The 19,515-nt window shown below is 42.8% G+C and overlaps 1 protein-coding gene across 2 annotated transcripts in view; it reads right to left on the reverse strand.

Annotated features, from left to right (window-relative positions):
* Nucleotides 1–19,515, reverse strand: part of CTNNAL1 (catenin alpha like 1) — a 57,024-nt gene extending 37,509 nt beyond the window's left edge. For both annotated transcript variants that reach the window (XM_052644885.1, XM_052644886.1), the window contains exons 1-3: nt 19,375–19,515; nt 8,360–8,549; nt 1,308–1,495 (exon numbers count right to left, since the gene is read on the reverse strand). In XM_052644885.1, the coding sequence (XP_052500845.1) occupies nt 1,308–1,495; nt 8,360–8,549; nt 19,375–19,515 (519 nt within the window). The remainder of the gene's footprint in view (nt 1–1,307; nt 1,496–8,359; nt 8,550–19,374) is intronic.

Here is a 19,515-nt window from a genome sequence, read left to right on the forward strand (position 1 = left end):
AGGAGAAGAAGGGAGATGGGGGACTTCAGGAGCAGGAAAAGTTTGAGTCAGTCAGAAACTGCTTGTGGTGAATAACCGTCAAGAAGTTTTGGGCAGCCAGGGGTGGATAGACGGCATGTTTGTAACACAGCCAACAGACAGTGTTATGTATTTTTTTCATATCAGAAATAAAGTAAATAGATGTGAAACATATTTTCAAATTCTTTTCTCTGAAATAACAGTACTGGATTAGTTTTAGTCAGACCAAGACAGGTAAAGAAAACACAGATATCCTGTGTTTACTTATTTTTAATGAGGCTATGATAGATGTTTGGCATGTTAATGTGCCCTGGCAGCTTAGGAAGTCCAGGCGACTACGGCAGATAAGGCAGATCCCACCACCGAGCAAAACTTCTGTCTTCCAGAGAGAGGAAGGTTTTTCTTATTCCTCTAGCACTGTCCGTCCACCTCTCTAAATTTTCTCTTTAATCTTACACTTTTCCAGGTAGTCTTGTCTTCAAACCAGTGGGAGGGTGGGTCCCTTCTCTGGCTGACTGCTCTCCCTGCCTCAGGGATTATCCAGGGAAAAAAGTGATTGTATCAATACACACCCTGGCTCCCAGCTGATGGAGAAGATAATGGCTATTATCTGAGAGACTAGAAGAGGTCTAGACTGGGAGAGTTAAAATCTGTTCCTTAAATTTTGTCATTATTCAGTAATATTTAGAAACTCTGCATGCAGAAATTTTATAATGTGCATAATTGTGGTTTCAGGTGACTGAGCTTTTTCTTTAATTGGAGGATAATTGTTTTACAATGTTATGTTAGTTTCTGCTGTACAACAACATAAATCAGCTGTAGGTATACAAATAACCCCTCCCCCTTAAGCCTCCCTCCCACCCAAGCACTTTCTTAAGCATAAAAATCTATTATAAATTAAAATAAAATACTATTATATCTGCCTTGGTCGGGGGAGGTACTGAGGAATTCAGTATTTTCATTGGGTAGGTTTCCACTACATACATTGTCATGGTACTTGACTATTTATCCCAAATTTGTACACATCAAAAGTTTTCACCAATAAACCTCAACAAGTAGATAATGTCTTTCTGAGAAGAAATGTTATTTGTAATCAAAAGTTTAGGTCCAGTGTACCAACATTTAGGAATTATAGGTATAGATGAAACACCACTTTTAAACTATAGACAATCAGAATAATAACCAATTGAAATAGACAAACATTGCTAAATTACTTGCAATTAACTTAAAAACCAACTTTCTGAACACCCCTGAAAGACACAAGCAGAAGCATCCTGGAAGGTAAGTACCTTATTTCTCGATCTTATTATCTGCTTAATGACTACTCGGTCTGCCAGTAGCAACACTCTCGTCACTGAAGAAAGAAGTAATCTTGCAGCCTTTATGACTCCTGTTTTATCTGTAAAAATTGTGATCTGGCCATCTGATTCTGGACGATTCAGGCTGCTCACATCTGTAAGTGCTGCGATTGTTTCTCCTAAGAAGAAAGGTGGGGGTGGGGGAGGGGGGAAAATTAAACTGGGAATAATATACACAAATTAAAATCCAGATTTTAAGGTCATGTGCTCAGCGGGTAGAAACTCGACTTCAGGAATAAGAAATAGCTCCTGATGAACCCAAAGATTATCATACAAGGATCCCTAAAGGCATAATAATAGCACATTCCTAAGAACTGTGAAAAATGGTTGCCTTCAGCGAGTTTGAAAAATGTTATCACTTTTGTTTCCAGTGGTATGCAAACTACATGATCCCCAAAGCCTGTTCTAAAAGACTAAGTAAGAGTGATCCCGAGAGCCAATAACCAAAGAAGAACCGAAAAGCAGAGCCGTGAACAGCTGCCCAGGGCTTGCCCGGGGTGAGGGGATAGAGGCAGTTGGATGGCATCAACAACTCAATGGACATGAGTCTGCGTAAACTCCAGGAGTCGGTGATGGACAGGGAGCCCCGACATGCTGCAGTTCATGGGGTCGCAAAGAGTCGGACAGGACTGAGAGACTGAACTGAACTGAACTGAGGGGATAGAGACTCGGGGGGCAGGGTGGGGGTTTGGTGGTTACACGGGAGAAGGCGTCACTGCCTGTCTTCACAATCTGAAGGGGCGTGGGTTTTTCCGGACAATCAGGGAGAGAAGACAAAGTTTTGGGCATCAGCAGGAGGCATCCTCAGTGACAAGGGAAACTGGCGAAATCAGCCCTCAGTAGCAGAGGGGAACAATAAGCAAGCTCATCTGCTGGTCAGCTTGGGCTCTGGCGGCAAAACAAAACTACTCCTAAGGACTCAAGTCCCAGGCTGGCCCTCAGGCTTGCTGTCTGAATACACACTTTTCACGACGCCCAGCACAAGCCATTCTATCAAACCAGCTCCCCCCCTCTAGAAAAAGTCTCTTCTTCACTGTTGCTATGAAAGTATTTCAATTTCTGTAGTAGCAATTATCCATCAATAAAACAATTCAAATATTTCTTATCCCCCCAACTGAAACTGGACTGTAGTTTCTACTTTTTAATTAAGAACATTTTTTTCTTAAATAAGCTTTTCATCATCTTGTTCAAGATCATTTTTCAAGTCCTAAATAAATCTGAATCCATAATGTATTGATTTTCCTCACATAAACCCTCCTGTCAATACTATTACAAACTCCCAAGAGGTTAAGGAAGCCGAGAACAATTACCTGAATTTTAACGGATATATCACAAGGTATGATGTAATGAAGTCAAGATTCAGGAAGATTAGTCTGATAGAAGCACATAAAATGGACTGGAAAGGAGAGATTCAGAGCCAGGCTACTAATCACGCAGCTATTTTAATTGTGGATGTGAAGTGGTAAGGATCTTACCAGGATGACAGCCATAGGAATATTAAAAAAAGATGATCTGAGAGACACTGAGTTAAGAAAATACAAAATCAGGACCTTAACCACTGATAAGAAGGAAAGGAAAAGGGGAAAAAATGGCTTCAAGGTTGTAAACCCAAGTCACTTAAAAAAGTCAGTAGGGCATGGGAAGGGAGATGAAAAATTTAGTTTCAGACAATAGGAACCTGATACGACACAGGAAAACCCAAAAGATAAGCCACTACATATGGAATGGTGACATATCATGACCACAGCTGGAGTTCCACTAACAGATGAAACCTGCGGTAGCCAGTCTCCAAGGTGGCTCCCAATGGTCCCCACCTCCTGATATTTTCACCCTTGTGTTACCTCCTCCTACGTCGTACCAGGGTTGGCCTGGCAGAAGTGACAGTATGTTACCACCAAAGTCATGTTGTTTAAGACGATGAGGCTGATATCTTGGTTTCTCTTCCCCTCTGAGGAAAGCCGTTACCATGCTGTATGTAGCCACTACCACACACAGGTACATATGGGGAGAAACCGGGCCCTCCGGTCAACAGCTGGCAGAAATGTGACGCCTGCCAATCATCAAGGGGCGGAGCTTGAAAGCAGATCCTGCAGTCCAGCCAAAAGCTCAGACAACTGCAGGCCCAGCCAACACCCTGCGTGCAATCTCACGAGAGACATGGACCCAGAACCAGCTGGTTAAGCTGCTCCTTGATTTCTGACCCTCAGAAACTACGTGAGGGAAGAGATGTTTGTGGTTTTAAGTTGCTAAGTTTGGGTTAATATGTTACACAGCAATAGGTAACCAATACAAAGATTATACAGCAAAATATAACGAGAAAAGAGAGGTTAGAATTAAACTTGAATGTACAGAAAAAGGAGTTGGAGGGAAAGTATTACTTTGCAATAGCAAGTAGTATAAAAATGTTTCCTCTGCACCCCTGGAAAATGTTCCTTTTTCCAGTGGTTCTCAATCCTCAAATATATTAATATGAGCTTGCGCATATAGCATCTTTTAACCTTTCCTTTTTCTGACTACACCTCAGGCATTCAGCCTGAAGTTTGTGAGATGGTAACATTTGGATAGCTGTACCAACAAAGTTAAATGCTTCCTTAACATTACAGAGTTGTTCCAAGTATAGACTACTCTGAAATTAGTTCCCTGGAAAAGTCACAAAGTTGCCTTATAGATTCATGGTGGTCATTTTTTTAACTTGTTAGATGTATTAGTGTTTTGTCTTAAAGCAAAAACTCTGAAGTCAGTCAAATACAAATATTTATTATGCACCCATAGAAAATGTAAAGCTTGACTAGAAGCCAAGTAAAAACAGTTGGGGGGCAGTGGATGAAATGGGTGGAGTCAAAAGGTATAAAATTCTAGCTATAAAATAAATAAGTCATGGGGATATAAATGTACAGACTAGCACCTGTAGTTAATAATAATATATTGCATATTTGAAAGGTGTTACAGAGTAAATCTTAAGGTCTCTACAAGAAGAAAAATCATTCCATTGAATACCTGACACAAGTATAATGCTGTATGTCGATTATACCTCAAATTAGAAAAAAGCAAAACTATAATGCAAAAGCTCAACACAAGAAAAGTTAAAACTAATAATTGTAATGACAACTAATATTTACTGAGCACTTTCTATGTGTCAAATGCACACATGCATTATATCAAACACTTCTATAAACACTAACAATATCCCCATTTCATAGACGAGAAAACTGAGACTGTGTTCCTCAAATGACCGTTCTCATCCTTTTATCTGAGTGACTTTAGGAGGCAGTTCTCAAGAAGGAAAAGGACGTTGCACGTAAGAGAGAACACGTGGAGACCATGACACCAGACAGCCTCCCAAATATGCCTGCACGGAGCTCCTCGGCTTACAGGCCTTTCAGGGCCGCACAGCCTGCTGGAGCTGGGGCAGCTGTACATGGCCCCATTCCCCCAACACTGAGAGCACAGTAGCATGCTAGGAAGCCAATAAGGTGAGGACTCGGACTGCCCTTTCATTTAAAAATCCTTACTCTTGCTTTAATTAAGGATTCGCTTAAGAAACAATAATGTGCAGAACATCTCTCCATTTTCTGTGGAATTGTCCATTGCATTATGTAATAATGTCTGTTGTTTAAGTGCCCACACAATTTAGTTCCTGGAAAAAAGCCTCTCTCCTCTTGACGAGCTGGTTCGTTTCCTTCCAACAAACAATGAGAATTAAATAACCATTTCTTTCCCACATTTTTTGTCTAGCTTTTCAGGAAGCAGAAAGATAAATTTCATGTTTAATTGGAGTAACAATGTTGGCCAATTCGTTTCTAGTATACTTATATTCATCTCCTATTTTAATGGGTTTATTAATCATATATTTAATTGTAACTCTTTTACATCTCTTTTTTTTTTTTTTTGGCCAAACCTCACAGCTTTCAGGATCTTAGTTCCCCAATCAGGGATTGATCCTGGGCCTTGGCAGTGAAAGCATGAGTCCTACCCACTGGACCACAAAGAAATTTCCTTAAATCTCTCTTAATATGAGGCAAAACATACATTATGAATAGACTAAGGCCATCTCATTTCTATTCTATTGACATATCCTAGTGAGTGACTAGAAACCCAAACTCAGAATCCTCCCTTTGCTTTAATCAATAACCAAATGCTATCATTTAATCACCTAGTGACTATTTAGTGTACTTTTTCTGCTTTTTATATCCCTACAACACTGTCTTGATTTAGCCTGGTACAACAGAAAAGTGTTATCAACTCCATATTAATCTCTCTGCCTTCAGTCTCAATGCTCTCTCAATCATCCCTCATTTGTTCATTTCCCCCATGGAACCAGAAAGATTTCTAACATAAACCTACTGTCTTTCATCTGGCCCCAAATTCCTCAATCTATCAAGCGCAGAGCAGGGCCTGAAGCGATTCAGGTACCATTAGGGCATGTATCGTCTAGCTGGCCCCTTCACATTACTTGGCCTTATCTCACCCACTCCCTTCCCTCGACAATGACACTCCAAACACACCTGCTCCTCCCCCAGAGTTGCCCACCTCAATTAATAGTGCCATCATCTACCCACCAAACCTTGGAGTTGTCCATGACCCCTCTTCCCATCACATCCCACATCCAAACTATCAGCAAAACCTACCAGCTCCACCTTTTCAATATAACCAAATGCAACTGCTTTGCACCACCTCAAATGCTACCGCTGGGCCTAAGTCACCATCATCTATCACAGCCTCCTACCTGCTCTCTGGCTTCACTCTCCTAAAATCTATTCTCTGTACAGAAGCCACCAGGGATCCTTTCAAACTATAAATGAACTTGTGTCACTACCCTGCACCAGACCTTCCACTAGCCCCAAGACACTGAGAAAACAGTCCAAAGTACCTCTCTTTGCCTAGAAAGCCATACCTGTTCTCACTCTACTCCTGGTTAGGCAAGTCCTTCCCCCAGATACTAACATAGCTGGGGTCCTCATTTCAGTGCTGTCTCTGCTCCGGTGTTACTCCCTTAGAGAGATTTCCTCTCCCCCTGTTTCACTAGTTCTCAACTCAGGGCCATTTTGATCCCTCAAAGGACATTTGGGAATGTTGAGACATTTTTGGTTGCCTCAATGGCTGAAGAAGGGATTTTCTGACATCCAATAGGTAGCAGTTGGGGATTCTACAATGCACAGGGCAGCCTCCAACCCCAACAAAGAATTACCAACAATAATCATCCAGCCTAAAACGTCAACAGCATCACCAACTGAGAAACCCTGCTGGCCTCCCTAAAAGAGACTTTCTTTGGTCTCCTAACCCTTCAGTTCAGTTCAGTCGCTCAGTCGTGTCCAACTCTTTGCGACCCCATGAATCGCAGCACGCCAGGCCTCCCTGTCCATCACCAACTCCCGGAGTTTACTCAGACTCACGTCCATCGAGTGGGTGATGCCATCCAGCCATCTCATCCTCTGTTGTCCCCTTCTCCTCCTGCCCTCAATCCGTCCCAGCATCAGGGTCTTTTCCAATGAGTCAACTCTTGGCATGAGGTGGCCAAAGTACTGGAGTTTCAGCTTCAGCATCAGTCCTTCCAATGAACACCCAGGACTGATCTCCTTTAGGATGGCCTGGTTGGATCTCCTTGCAGTCCAAGGGACCCTCAAGAGTCTTCTCCAACACCACAGTTCAAAAGCATCAATTCTTCGGTGCTCAGCCTTCTTCACAGTCCAACTCTCACATCCATACATGACCACTGGAGAAACCACAGCCTTGACTAGACGAACCTTTGCTGGCAAAGTAATGTCTCTGCTTTTCAATATGCTATCTAGGTTGGTCACAACTTGCCTTCCAAGGAGTAAGCGTCTTTTAATTTCATGGCTGCAATCACCATCTGCAGTGATTTTGGAGCCCCCAAAAATAAAGTCTGACACTGTTTCCCCATCTATTTCCCATGAAGTGATGGGACCAGATGCCATGATCTTCATTTTCTGAATGTGGAGCTTTAAGCCAACTTTTTCACTCTCCTCTTTCACTTTCATCAAGAGGCTTTTTAGTTCCTCTTCACTTTCTGCCATAAGGGTGGTGTCGTCTGCATACCTGAGGTTACTGATATTTCTCCCGGCAATCTTGATCCCTTATGCTGCCTTATTATCTTTTCCATAACTATCACTACCTGCCATTGGGCACTTATCTGTTTGTTCATTTGTGTCTCCCTCTCTAGAATACAAGCTCCACAAGGACAGACTTTTTTTTGACTTCTGTGTAGCTATATCCCTTTGGTCTAGAAGAATGCCTGGCATATGGCCAGCACTCAGTAAATTTTTATTTAAAGAATAAGTGGATAAATGATACTCAACAAAACTAACTATTTGTATCCAGCAAAACTCCCCAGTTCTCTCAGGCTTCTATGCTACCAGTTATAGAGACGTCTGAGACATCAGGAAATCTGAAGTCAGATTTGTCTCCGGTAGACACAAGAACGTGCTTACTTTTGTTTCCATTTTCCATATAGTGGTAAATAGGCTCCTATGGTCCTTGATGGCAGAGCCCATGCCTCACATTCTCTACACCTCTCACATTCAATGGCTGATGGCAAGGGTGGTAAAGAATCCGCTTGCCAGTGCAGGAGTCGCAAGGGATGTGGGTTTGATCCCTGGATCGGGAAGATCCCCTGGAGTAGGAAATGGCAACCCACTCCAGTATTTCTTGCCTGGAAAATTCCACAGACAGAGGAACCTGGTGGGCTACAGTCCATGGGTTTGCAAAGAGCTGGACGTGACTGAATGCACACATACATAGGGGTGGTGGGCTTCTACCCTGCCCAGTGAAAAAATTCAATGATGCAGATTTAGGACTTGATCCAAGAGACATTTGATATTCCTGGAAGCTAATCCAGGGCTTTAATGACCTACGCATCTGTACTAACAGGATTAAAAGGCTGTATACATTTTTACTCGACACAAGACCATCATTTGTCATGATATCCAAAGCAATAAACTTGGTATAAACAGGCTTCAACGTACCTGCTTGTTTAGCTTCAATGCAGGCAATCTTTATTTCCTCTTTCAAGTCCCAGTTTTCATCGGCTATAGCTTCCCCCACCTTAACAAATCTTCCAACCGCCAAGTTGACGGCTTGTCCGACACGCTGAATTGCTTGCAGAGTTTTATCAGACTTTTTGGTATTATCTTTATGATTAATAAGTGTGGTGATCTAAAAATAAAAGATAAAAGCAAACTGCTTAAAGTTTATCTCAGTATTTTTTTAAAGCGATATCACAAAGACCAAGAAAAATCAACCCAGCATACACTAGCCTAATAAACTCAATTAATTGATAGGTTTAACGCTTCAACCCAGGGACAACCAGCAAACACCTTGCATCTCTCCTGAGGTCAGTGTTTCCTTTAATAACAATTCCAAATGTACCTGAGGGGGGTTATCAAGGGCACACATTTCTGTAAACCCTCCAGACAGATCAACAAATCATAAAGACGGGAGAAAAGTAGAAGAGGGTGGATTCTTACATCCAAAGAATCCACAGGAAACCAAAGCACTTCAGGTCTAGATCCTTCGACCATGACTTGGGCTGCTGTGAGAGTAGAGACAACATTTTGTTCACCGGGCACGTCACTCTGCTGCCTAGCACAGTGTGTAGGTTGTACAAAATGCTATGTGAACCACAGATGCTTACTGAAATAACCAGACACTTAGAAGGACCAATGTAATCTATGGTGACATATAAAAATATTTAAAGAATGTTACATGAAAAATGTAAATCCCAAATGGTACATGTAAACTGCATATAACTTTGAAATGATTTCTATAATATATTAACAAAGATCAGAATAGAGAATTAAGAGGAAGAGGCTTGTCCTTTGATCAGCTACTATGTGGCAAGCACTTTATGTGTTGTGGTATTCATAGTTTTGTTAGTTTCTTGGCTCTGCCATTACTAGCTAAATCATCTAGGGAAATTTACTTAAAAATCTCTCTAAATTTCCTCATCTCTCATACTGTTTTTCAAATTTTGAAAATGTTCCAGAGTCTAGGTCCTGAGGATACATCACTGAACAGGACGAACACAATCCTGCCCTCATTCTGTTTACAGTCTAACCAGATAACAATAATTCAATTGTACACAATATATTTGTTGAACACCTATCATATGCCAAATAAAATTCTAGGCAATTTTATTGCCTACAAACAGCAATGAACAAGAAAGAAAAGGCCCACAATCTCACGGAGCTTACATTCTAGTGGAGTGAGGGGAGACACAATAATCACACAAATAGGTTAAAGAAATTAATGTAAATGCTATGCAAAACGTTAAAATAAGACAATGTGACAAAGTATCTGTGTAAGCTACCAGAGATAAGGTGACCTTCCTTCTACGAAGAAGTGATCTAAATGATATCATGTGGCTCAGAGGGTAATGTGTCTGCCTGCAATGCGGGAGACCCGGGTTTGATCCCTGGGTCGGGAAGATCCCCTGGAGAAGGAAATGGCAACCCACTCCAGTAATCTTGCCTGGAGAATGCCATGGACGGAGGAGCCTGGTGGGCTCCGGTCCACGGGGTCGCAAAGAGTCGGATACGACTGAGCAACTTCACTCATTCACTTTCACTAAATGATATCAAGTAGTTCAGTTCAGTTCAGTCGCTCAGTCGTGTCCGACTCTTTGCGACCCCATGAATCGCAGCACGCCAGGCCTCCCTGTCCATCACCAACTCCCCGAGTTCACTCAGACTCACGTCCATCGAGTCAGTGATGCCTCTCATCCCCTCTCGTCCCCTTCTCCTCCTGCCCCCAATCCCTCCCAGCATCAGAGTCTTTTCCAATGAGTCAACTCTTTGCATGACGTGGCCAAAGTACTGGAGTTTCAGCTTCAGCATCATTCCTTCCAAAGAAATCCCAGGGCTGATCTCCTTCAGAATGGACTGGTTGGATCTCCTTGCAATCCAAGTAGAGAGGCTGGTAAACATGAAAGGATAAAGTATTGCAGGGAGAAGAAATAACTGTTTAAGAGAAATAAGGGAAGAAAAGAAAAAGGAGGGGCATCCTTCAGAATGAGACTGTTCTTTTTTTTTTTTTTTTCAAAGAATAAAGTAAGGCCAGAATAAAGAAGAATGGGCAAGAGGACAAGTATAAAACCAATATCCAACAGGTAGGCAGGGACCAGCCATCTAAGGCTGTGAATTGGAATAGAGTTTGTATTTGACTCTGTATGACAAGTCACTCAACAATTTTTGAGGACAGTGGTATAATCTCAGTAGTGGTTTTAAAATGTGTGCTCCAGTTCTTCAATATTTCTCCTTTCAAGCTTCACTTCTCTCCCCTTGAGTGAGATGAAATTAGTGACCCACTTCTAACGATTAGAATAAAGTAGAAGCAAGGATGTACCTCTGAGAGTAGGTATTAAAACACACTGTGACTTACATTTCTCTCTCTCTCTGGGATCAATCACTGTGGAAGAAAACCAGCTACCAAATCATGGAGGACAACCAATGCTATGGAGAGACCCACGTGGTAAATAAATGCTTAGAAGAGTGGTATTTAGTAAACATTACATAATGACTGCATGCTAAGTCACTTCAGTCCTGTCTGACACTTTTCGACCCCATGGACTATAGCCCATCAAGCTCCTCTGTCCATGGGATACTCCAGGCAAGAATGCTGGAGTGGGCTGCCATGCCCTCCTCCAGAGGGGCTTCCCAACTCAGGAATCCAACCCGGGACTCCTGCATTGCAGGCAGATTCTTTACCATGTGAGCCACCAGGGAACTGCCTACAATGCAGGACACCTGGGTTGGATCCCAGGGTCAGAAAGATCTCCTGGAGAAGGGAATGGCTACCCACTCCAGTCATCTTGCCTGGAGAATTCCATGGACAGAGGAGCCTGGTGGGCTACAGTCCATGGGGGTCACAGAGTCAGACATGACTGAGTCACTAACACTTTCACATAATGATTAGATGTTATCCAATTGACATTTCTAGAATCTCTGTTCTTTCCTCATGTTTGTGATGCTATCTCATTTTCTAGAATAACTGACAGCAATCTCTTGATTGTAATGGATTATCTTAGTTTATTTTGTGGGACGATAAGAAAAGAGGTGAAGATCCAGGAAGGAAAAATAAACAAGCCTAGCAGTAGGCCAGAAAACAGAACAAAGTCTTAATTCCCTGAGACCTGAAAAACAAGGGAGTCAGCCCAGGACAGAGAAGTCCATCTCTGGGCTTAACTCACTAGTAAACTCTCAAAATTACAACATATAAAAATTGACTAATCTGCTATAGAGACCAATATAGAAGAAAGCACACTGAATCATGCTGAGGTCTTTAAAAGCAGGAAAAGGGGCTCTTTCACTCACTTTTTACACCATTTCTGTGTTTCACCTTTGCATTAAAAACACCTATATTCACATACAGAGATCAGCAGAGCGCCCCATATGGACTCAATGCATCTCCAACTTGGTGAGACCATCGATCCTGAAAGCTTCCAGGACAGTGCAGTGAGAATCGAGAAGACAGGGGAGCTACCCTAGAGATTTCAAGCCTCTGTGTAATGGCGAGTGGAGTAAATCTATCACAGACAGGAAAAGACTGGTGGGTGGTAGAATAACATTCCAGGCTAGGGTGGGGCTGTGTGGCAGATTGCCCTCTTCCCTTCCTTGGATAAAAGCATTGTAAGACTGGGAGTGGGAGTTTTGACAGGAAGAATAAAGTGATTATTAAAGAAGGTGGGTGCTGCTCTGCAGGAATTGTGCTTGGGACTTAGCCCAGAGCATGTAAAAAAACTGTCTGAATTACAAAACATACAACAAATGAGTGTAAATAATAGATATTTGTATCATTTAAAGAAATGACAGGCAGGCAAAACACACCTACCACCAACCTTCAGAAAACACTATACCAGCACCTCTGAAAATTCAGGTGCCCTATGGGTCCCTCACTTTCCAGATCACCCCCTCATCAGCCAAAAGAAACCACTGTCCTAATTTTGTGCTCATCATCCCCTTATTATAACTGTTGCACCTCTGTTATATCCTTAAATGATACATGGTTTTGTTTTGCCTGCTTTGAACCTTTTAATTTTTTCTCCTTAACATTTGAGATTCATCCAGACTGATAATTATAGCCATGGTTCATTCATTTCACTGCTACAGCAGTATCTCATTTTATGAACCTAGCACTCTTTATTTAAACATCTTTACTGCTAAAAGACGTTTAGGTAGTTTTCAGTTTGGAGCCGTTAGAAGCAAACTGACTATCAACATTCCAAACTATGTGTCTAACACACGTGCAGGACTTTCTCTTAGGGTGTGGATTTAAGAGTGAAAGTACTGGGCGTAGGTAATACCTACTGTCAACTTTAATATATTACATCAAATTGTTTTCCAAAATGGTTGTACTACTGACATTTCCATTAGCTCCACATTCCAACGCTTGTGCTGTGGTTTTAACTTGTACTTCACTGATTTCTAATAAAGCTGAGCATCTTTTCACATATGTGTTAGACATCTGTTTCCTCTTCTGCAACATGACTACTTATTTTACCAATTTTTAATGGGTAATCTTATTTTTGATTCATTGGAGTTCTTTATTTATTCTGGGAGCTACAATCATTTGTTGGTTATTTCTGTTGCAATCATATTCTCTTGTTTTATGGCTTATCCTTTCAATTCTGACAAAGATTCATTTTAATGGAGCAAATATATTAATCTTCGCTTTTGGTCTATTAAGAATTCCTTTCCCACCATGAGGTGGGGAAAATATTGCCCATTTTTTTTTTGCCTAAAAGTACTGTAAGTTTTTACTTCCATATTGATATTTTTAATCCATTTGGAACTGTTTCTGTATATACTGTGAGACAGAGACGCAATATCATGTGTTTCTATTTAGAGAACCAATTATCCTCATTTTTTAAGAAGTTCTTCCTTTTCCTACTGACAAGAAGTGCCCATTCTGTGAATTACCAAGTTTCCATATGCGTGTGATTGTTCCTAAGTTCTCTATTCCGTTTCACTAGTCTCTTTGTCCATCTCTGTTAAATCCACATTGTCTTAATCACTCTGCTGCTGCTACTGCTAAGTTGCTTCAGTCGTGTCCGACTCTGTGCGACCCCATAGACGGCAGTCCATTAGGCTCCTCCGTCCCTGGGATTCTCCAGGCAAGAACACTGGAGTCGGTTGCCATTTCCTTCTCCAATGCATGAAAGTGAAAAGTGAAAGGGAAGTTGCTCAGTCGTGCCCGACTCTTAGCGATCCCATGGACTGCAGCCTACCAGGCCTCTCAGTCCATGGGATTTTCCAGGCAAGAGTCCTAGAGTGGGTTGCCTTTGCCTTCTCTAGCTTTATAATAAGACTTGAAATCTGGTAGAGCAACTCCACCCACCTTGTTTCTCTTCTGATATTCTTGGGTTTCTGCTCTTTCATATAAATTTTAGAATTACTTTTATCAAATTCTACTCAAAAAATCTTGTTGAAATTTTCATTGGAATCGCATTAAATTTACATATCAATAGGGAAAATTGGGAGCTTCCCTAGTGGTTCAGATAGTAAAGAATCTGCCTGCAATGTGGGAGACTCAGGTTCAATCCCTGGGTCAGGAAGATTCCCTGGAGGAGGAAATGGCAACCCACTCCAATATTCTTACCTGAGAAATCCTATGGACAGAGAAGCTGGATGGGCTACAGTCCATGAGTTTGCGAAGAGTTGGACATAACTGAAGCGACTTGGCACAGGGAAAATTGATATGCCCATGACATCAAGTCAGTCTAGCCAAGAACATGGTACTTCCTTCCCATTTATTTAGCTTTACTTTGGCCTTCTCATAAAACTCCCCACAAAGCTTAGCAACTCTTTTACTAGACACATATATACACATATTTTGCTTTCATTTTTATTCTAACTGGTATTTAAAAATTTAAACAAATTTTTAATGGAGTATAAGTTGATTTATAACTGGTATCATTTTTTAGGACTACTTTTGTTATTAATGCAGAGCAAAGTGCAGCTGAAGACTCTTACACTGAGTGAACCTACTAAACCTCTAAATTCTTAAAATTTATTTGTAGACTCCATTTCTTATGTAGATAATTATACTTTGATTTTTCCTTTCTTATCATTACACCTTTCACTTCGCGTCTTGTTGCATTGGTTATGATTTTGAGTACCACTGAATAGAAGCTATGCTAACAGGTATCCCTCCTCTTGTTTTAAAGGAAATGTTTATTTTAAATTTGACTTGTTGCTATGACATTAAATAGATGGGGAAACAATGGAAATATTGACAGACTTTATATTCTTGGGCTCCAAAATTGCTACAGATGGTTACTGCAGCCATGAAATTAAAAGACGCTTGCTCCTTGGAAGAAAAGCTATGACAAACCTAGACAGCATATTAAAAAGCAGAGACATTACTTTGCCAACAAAGGTCCATCTAGTCAAAGCTATGGTTTTTCCAGTAGTCATATATGGACATGAGAGTTGGACCATAAGGAAGGCTGAGCGCCGAAGAATTGATGCCTTTGAGCTGTGATGTTGGAGAAAACTCTACAGAGTCCCTTGTACTACAAGGAAATCAACCCTGAATATTCACTGGAAGGACTGATGCTGAAGCTACAATACTTTGGCACCCGATGTGAAGAGCCAACTCCTTAGACAAGACCCTGATGCTGGGAAAGGTTAAAGGCAGGAGGAGAAGGGGACAACAGAGGATGAGATGGTTGGATGGCATCACCGACTCAATGGACATAGTTTGAGCAAGCTCCAGGAAATGGTGAAGGACAGGGAAGCCTGGCGTGCTGCAGTTCATGGGATCACAAGTTGGACATGACTGAGCGACTGAACAACAACTTCTATTACTAGTTTGTTATGTGTTCTTTATCACGATGAGGAGTTGAATTTAACCAAATACTTCCCTGGTGGCTCAAAGGGTAAAGAGTCTGCCTGCAATGCAGGAGACCCAGGTTCAATTCCTGGGTGGGGAAGATCCTCTGGAGAAGAAAATGGCAACCCACTCCAGTATTCTTGCCTGGAGAATTCCATGGACAGAGGAGCCTGGTGGGCTACAGTCCACAGGGTCCCAAAGAGTTGGACATGACAGAGCGACTTCACTTTTTTTCCTGCATCCACTGAAAAGAACATGTATCTTTTCTAATATGTGATGCAGAAAATTACACAGGTGCATTTGTCCAATATTGATGTAACATTGCATTCCTAGAAAAAGGCCAGTAGTCCAGAACTTTTTACTTAGAGTCAGAAGAGGTTAAATGATCTGAGTAGAAACTGCTTAAAACTGACTGAACTGTTCAATAGCCATACTTCCTCACCTCAGACCCTATCTCCTCTAGGGTATCATTGCTGACTCATCCACACCTGCTCTGAGCTCTTAGAGCATTTACTATTGATGATCTTCATCTGACACTTGCCACGTGCTATTCTATACCTGTCCTATCTCCCAACTAGAATACAAGTCCCTCGAAGAGTAGCAACTAGAAAGCCTACAACAAATGGTTGCCTAAAAAGCTTAGACTAGTCTAATGGATACAGTGGTAAAACATGAGTTGAATAATAATGCAGCATCTTTAGAAAGATGAGACTCCTGGACATGAGTTTTCTAGAGAGCTTCACTCGAATCCACTTAGTTCAGTTCAGTTCAGTCACTCAGTCGTGTCTGACTCTGCGACCCCATGAATCGCAGCACGCCAGGCCTCCCTGTCCATCACCAACTCCAGGAGTTCACTCAGACTCACATCCATCGAGTCAGTGATGCCATCCAGCCATCTCATCCTCTGTCGTCCCCTTCTCCTTCTGACCTCAATCCCTCCCAGCATGAGTGTTTTCCAATGAGTCAACTCTTTGCATGAGGTGGCCTAAGTACTGGAGTTTCAGCTTTAGCTTCATTTCTTCCAAAGAAATCCCAGGGCTGATCTCCTTCAGAATGGACTGGTTGGATCTCCTTGCAGTCCAAGGGACTCTCAAGAGGCTTCTCCAACACCACAGTTCAAAAGCATCAGTTCTTCAGCGCTCAGCCTTCTTCACAGTCCAACTCTCACATCCATACGTGACCACTGGAAAAACCATAGCCTTGACTAGATGGACCTTTGTTGGCAAAGTAATGTCGCTGCTTTTCAATATGCTATGCTATCTAGGTTGGTCATAACTTTTCTTCCAAGGAGTAAGCGTCTTTTAATTTCATGGCTGCAGTCACCATCTGCAGTGATTTTGGAGCCCAAAAAGTCTGACACTGTTTCCACTGTTTCCCCATCTATTTGCCATGAAGTGATGGGACCAGATGCCATGATCTTAGTTTTCTGAATGTTGAGCTTTAAGCCAACTTTTTCACTCTCGTCTTTTACTTTCATCAAGAGGCTTTTTAGTTCCTCTTTACTTTCTGACATAAGGGTGGTGTCATCTGCATATCTGAGGTTATTGACATTTCTCCCGACAATCTTGATTCCAGCTTGTGCTTCTTCCAGCCCAGCATTTCTCATGATGTACTCTGCATATAAGTTAAATAAGCAGGGTGACAATATACAGCCTTGATGTACTCCTTTTCTTATTTGGAACCAGTTAATCATTAGGAATATCAGTTATAATAATGCTAAAGATATAGCTGTGGACACGTAATATGTGGGATGCAGAACCTCAGCTATGGCCCTGAATTAGCCTTTAACAGGGAAGGAAAAACAAAAAAAATACCCACATTTCCCCAGTTAGCATTGACCTCTAGTTAACTCCCGAAATCACATTCCCCACTTCTGCTTTGTGAGTGTTTTGCCCATGCTATAGATATTTCTCTATTTTAAGCATGATTTAACTTTTTTTGTTGTTGAGTACTGCCTGCAATGCAGGAGACCCCAGTTCAATTCCTGGGTCAAGAAGATCCCCTGGAGAAGGGAAAGGCAACCCACTCCAGTATTATGGCCTGGAGAATTCCATGGACTGTATAGTCCATGGGGTCACAAAGAGTCGGACAGGACTGAGCGACTTTCACTTTCACAGTTAATCATTAGGAACATCAGTTATAATAATGCTAAAGATATAGTTGTGGACACATAATATGTGGGATGCAGAACCTCAGCTATGGCCCTGAATTAGCCTTTAACAGGGAAGGAAAAACAAAAAAACGCCCACATTTTCCCCCGTTAGCACTGACCTCTAGTTAACTCTCAGCAGCCAATGCACGTTTCCTTCTCCACTCTCCTACTCTGTCCACCCTCTCTCACCCCCGAATTACACAATGCAGAACTTGTAGGATACATTTTTAGCAGTGATACTGTGAAATGTTACCATTTCTGCAGATTACAACAACCTTGTTTTTCTATTGTGACTCTCTTATCTGGACCTACTACTAGCTGACCTCATCACGTCTTCTAATCTCGAGACAAATACAGTGCAATGTAGCTAAGACTCTGGGACCAGGCTGTCAGGGTGCAAACCCTAGTTGGACATTTACAGGTGAAAGTCTCACAAGTCCCTTATCCTCAGTTTCCTCATTCATATAATGAAAATAAACATATCTCTACCCCTATAAGATTTATGAGAATTAAATGGGCTAATATGTATAAAGTGCATAGAACATGGTCTCACCCATAGTAAGCATTCTATCTGTATTACTATATTTTTAAATGGATAAAATACCACTCTCTTAACTCTCTCTTAAAACTACTCCAGTATTTCTCCTTTTCTGTTGTGGTTGTGTTGGTGGTGGTAATGGTATTCTTTTGTAGGAGAGGGCAATGCAGACATCACCAACTGATCCTCAACTCATCCCACCTGTCAGTGCTTCTTTCCGACAAGGAAGGGAAGGCCCATACAGAGCATCAAGGTTATTCACTGTTCTGTTAGCCAGGCTAAAATAAGCACAGGTGAAGAAAATGGGCTATTTACTCAGCATAACAGAAATATGGGATATGTGTGGCTACTGTTATCAAATATTTGCAGGCTGGGATGGATTAGAGATATTAATAGTATTGAAAATTCTATGGACGAGCTACAGGCCCACACCACTGAGCATGTTTAAGCAGGGCCCTGGTGACCAGATGTCAAGGAAGCTGTAAGAGAGAATTTTTTAAAATTCAGAGTCAGATAACATTTAAGATTCCTTCTACCTTGAAAATCTTGGCAATACGAATGTGAATCATCAAGGCGTTACAAAGGAGTTGAGTCACACATCCAACGAGCTCCTTAAGGCACAGAATTCTTCACTGCCCACAGTGCTTGGCACATATCAGACCTAGAGGAATTCTAGCCCCGAGGGTTCGTATAAGTCGGCTCTCAGTAACAAAAACTTCTCTAAAGCTAAGCGCGTCAATTAGCTGATTCCAGACTTCTGTTGTGACCGGTAAATTCAATAAACCATACATCCCAAATGGGATTTGGCAAAAAGATGTGTACCCGGATTAACTATCAGGCGGTCCTCCACTTCACCATTTCGAGGCCGAGCAAAAGCCAATTAAAGTGAGCAGGCAGGTTAAGGGGAAGGGTCGCCCGGGGTAAATGGGCGACTGGGGAGCAGACTTACACACGATCCGGGGAAGGGACAAAGGCCTAGGTGAGAGAGCACGCTGGACTCGGAGGCACGCGCCAGCCAGACTGGCTACAGTCCGGGTTGGGACTGGAGATGCAAAGGTGTGACGGCAGCGAGGAGGGCCCCTGAGGGCCAGCGGAGCCCCCGCGGGGGTCCCCTCCGCTCCCCGGGAGCAGGGCCGGGGGCCGCCGGAGTCGCAGTCCCGGGCGATTAGGGTGCGGAAGCCTGGCGGCGCACCTGCAGCCGGACTCCGGTCTGCACAGGTCTCCCTGCCCCGCAGCCGGATTTCGGATGGTCCAGACTCCCTCCGCCTCAACGAAGGCCAGTCCTCAAGCCCCAGAAAGGCGACCAGACGCCGACGCCGCAGTCCCGGCGCGGAATGTGGGGCAGCGGCTGCCTCCCGCCCGGCCCGGCCCGGCCCGGCCCGGCCCCCGCCGGGAGCTACCGCCGCCATCGCGGGCCGCGGCGAGGGGGATGAGACCAGGGGCCGCGCGCGCCGCTTTACCTGAGAAACCAGCGGCAGCAGCGTCTGCTCCACCGAGCGAGTTTTGATCTCGAGTCCGGAGTCGAAGGCGAAGCCCGACGGGCCGGAGCAGTGCGCTGCCCCGGCGCCGCCAGCGCCTGCGGGGCCCAGAGAGGCGGCCAT

This window comes from Budorcas taxicolor, chromosome 8 (assembly GCF_023091745.1).
Source record: "Budorcas taxicolor isolate Tak-1 chromosome 8, Takin1.1, whole genome shotgun sequence".
NCBI classification, from domain to species: domain Eukaryota; kingdom Metazoa; phylum Chordata; class Mammalia; order Artiodactyla; family Bovidae; genus Budorcas; species Budorcas taxicolor.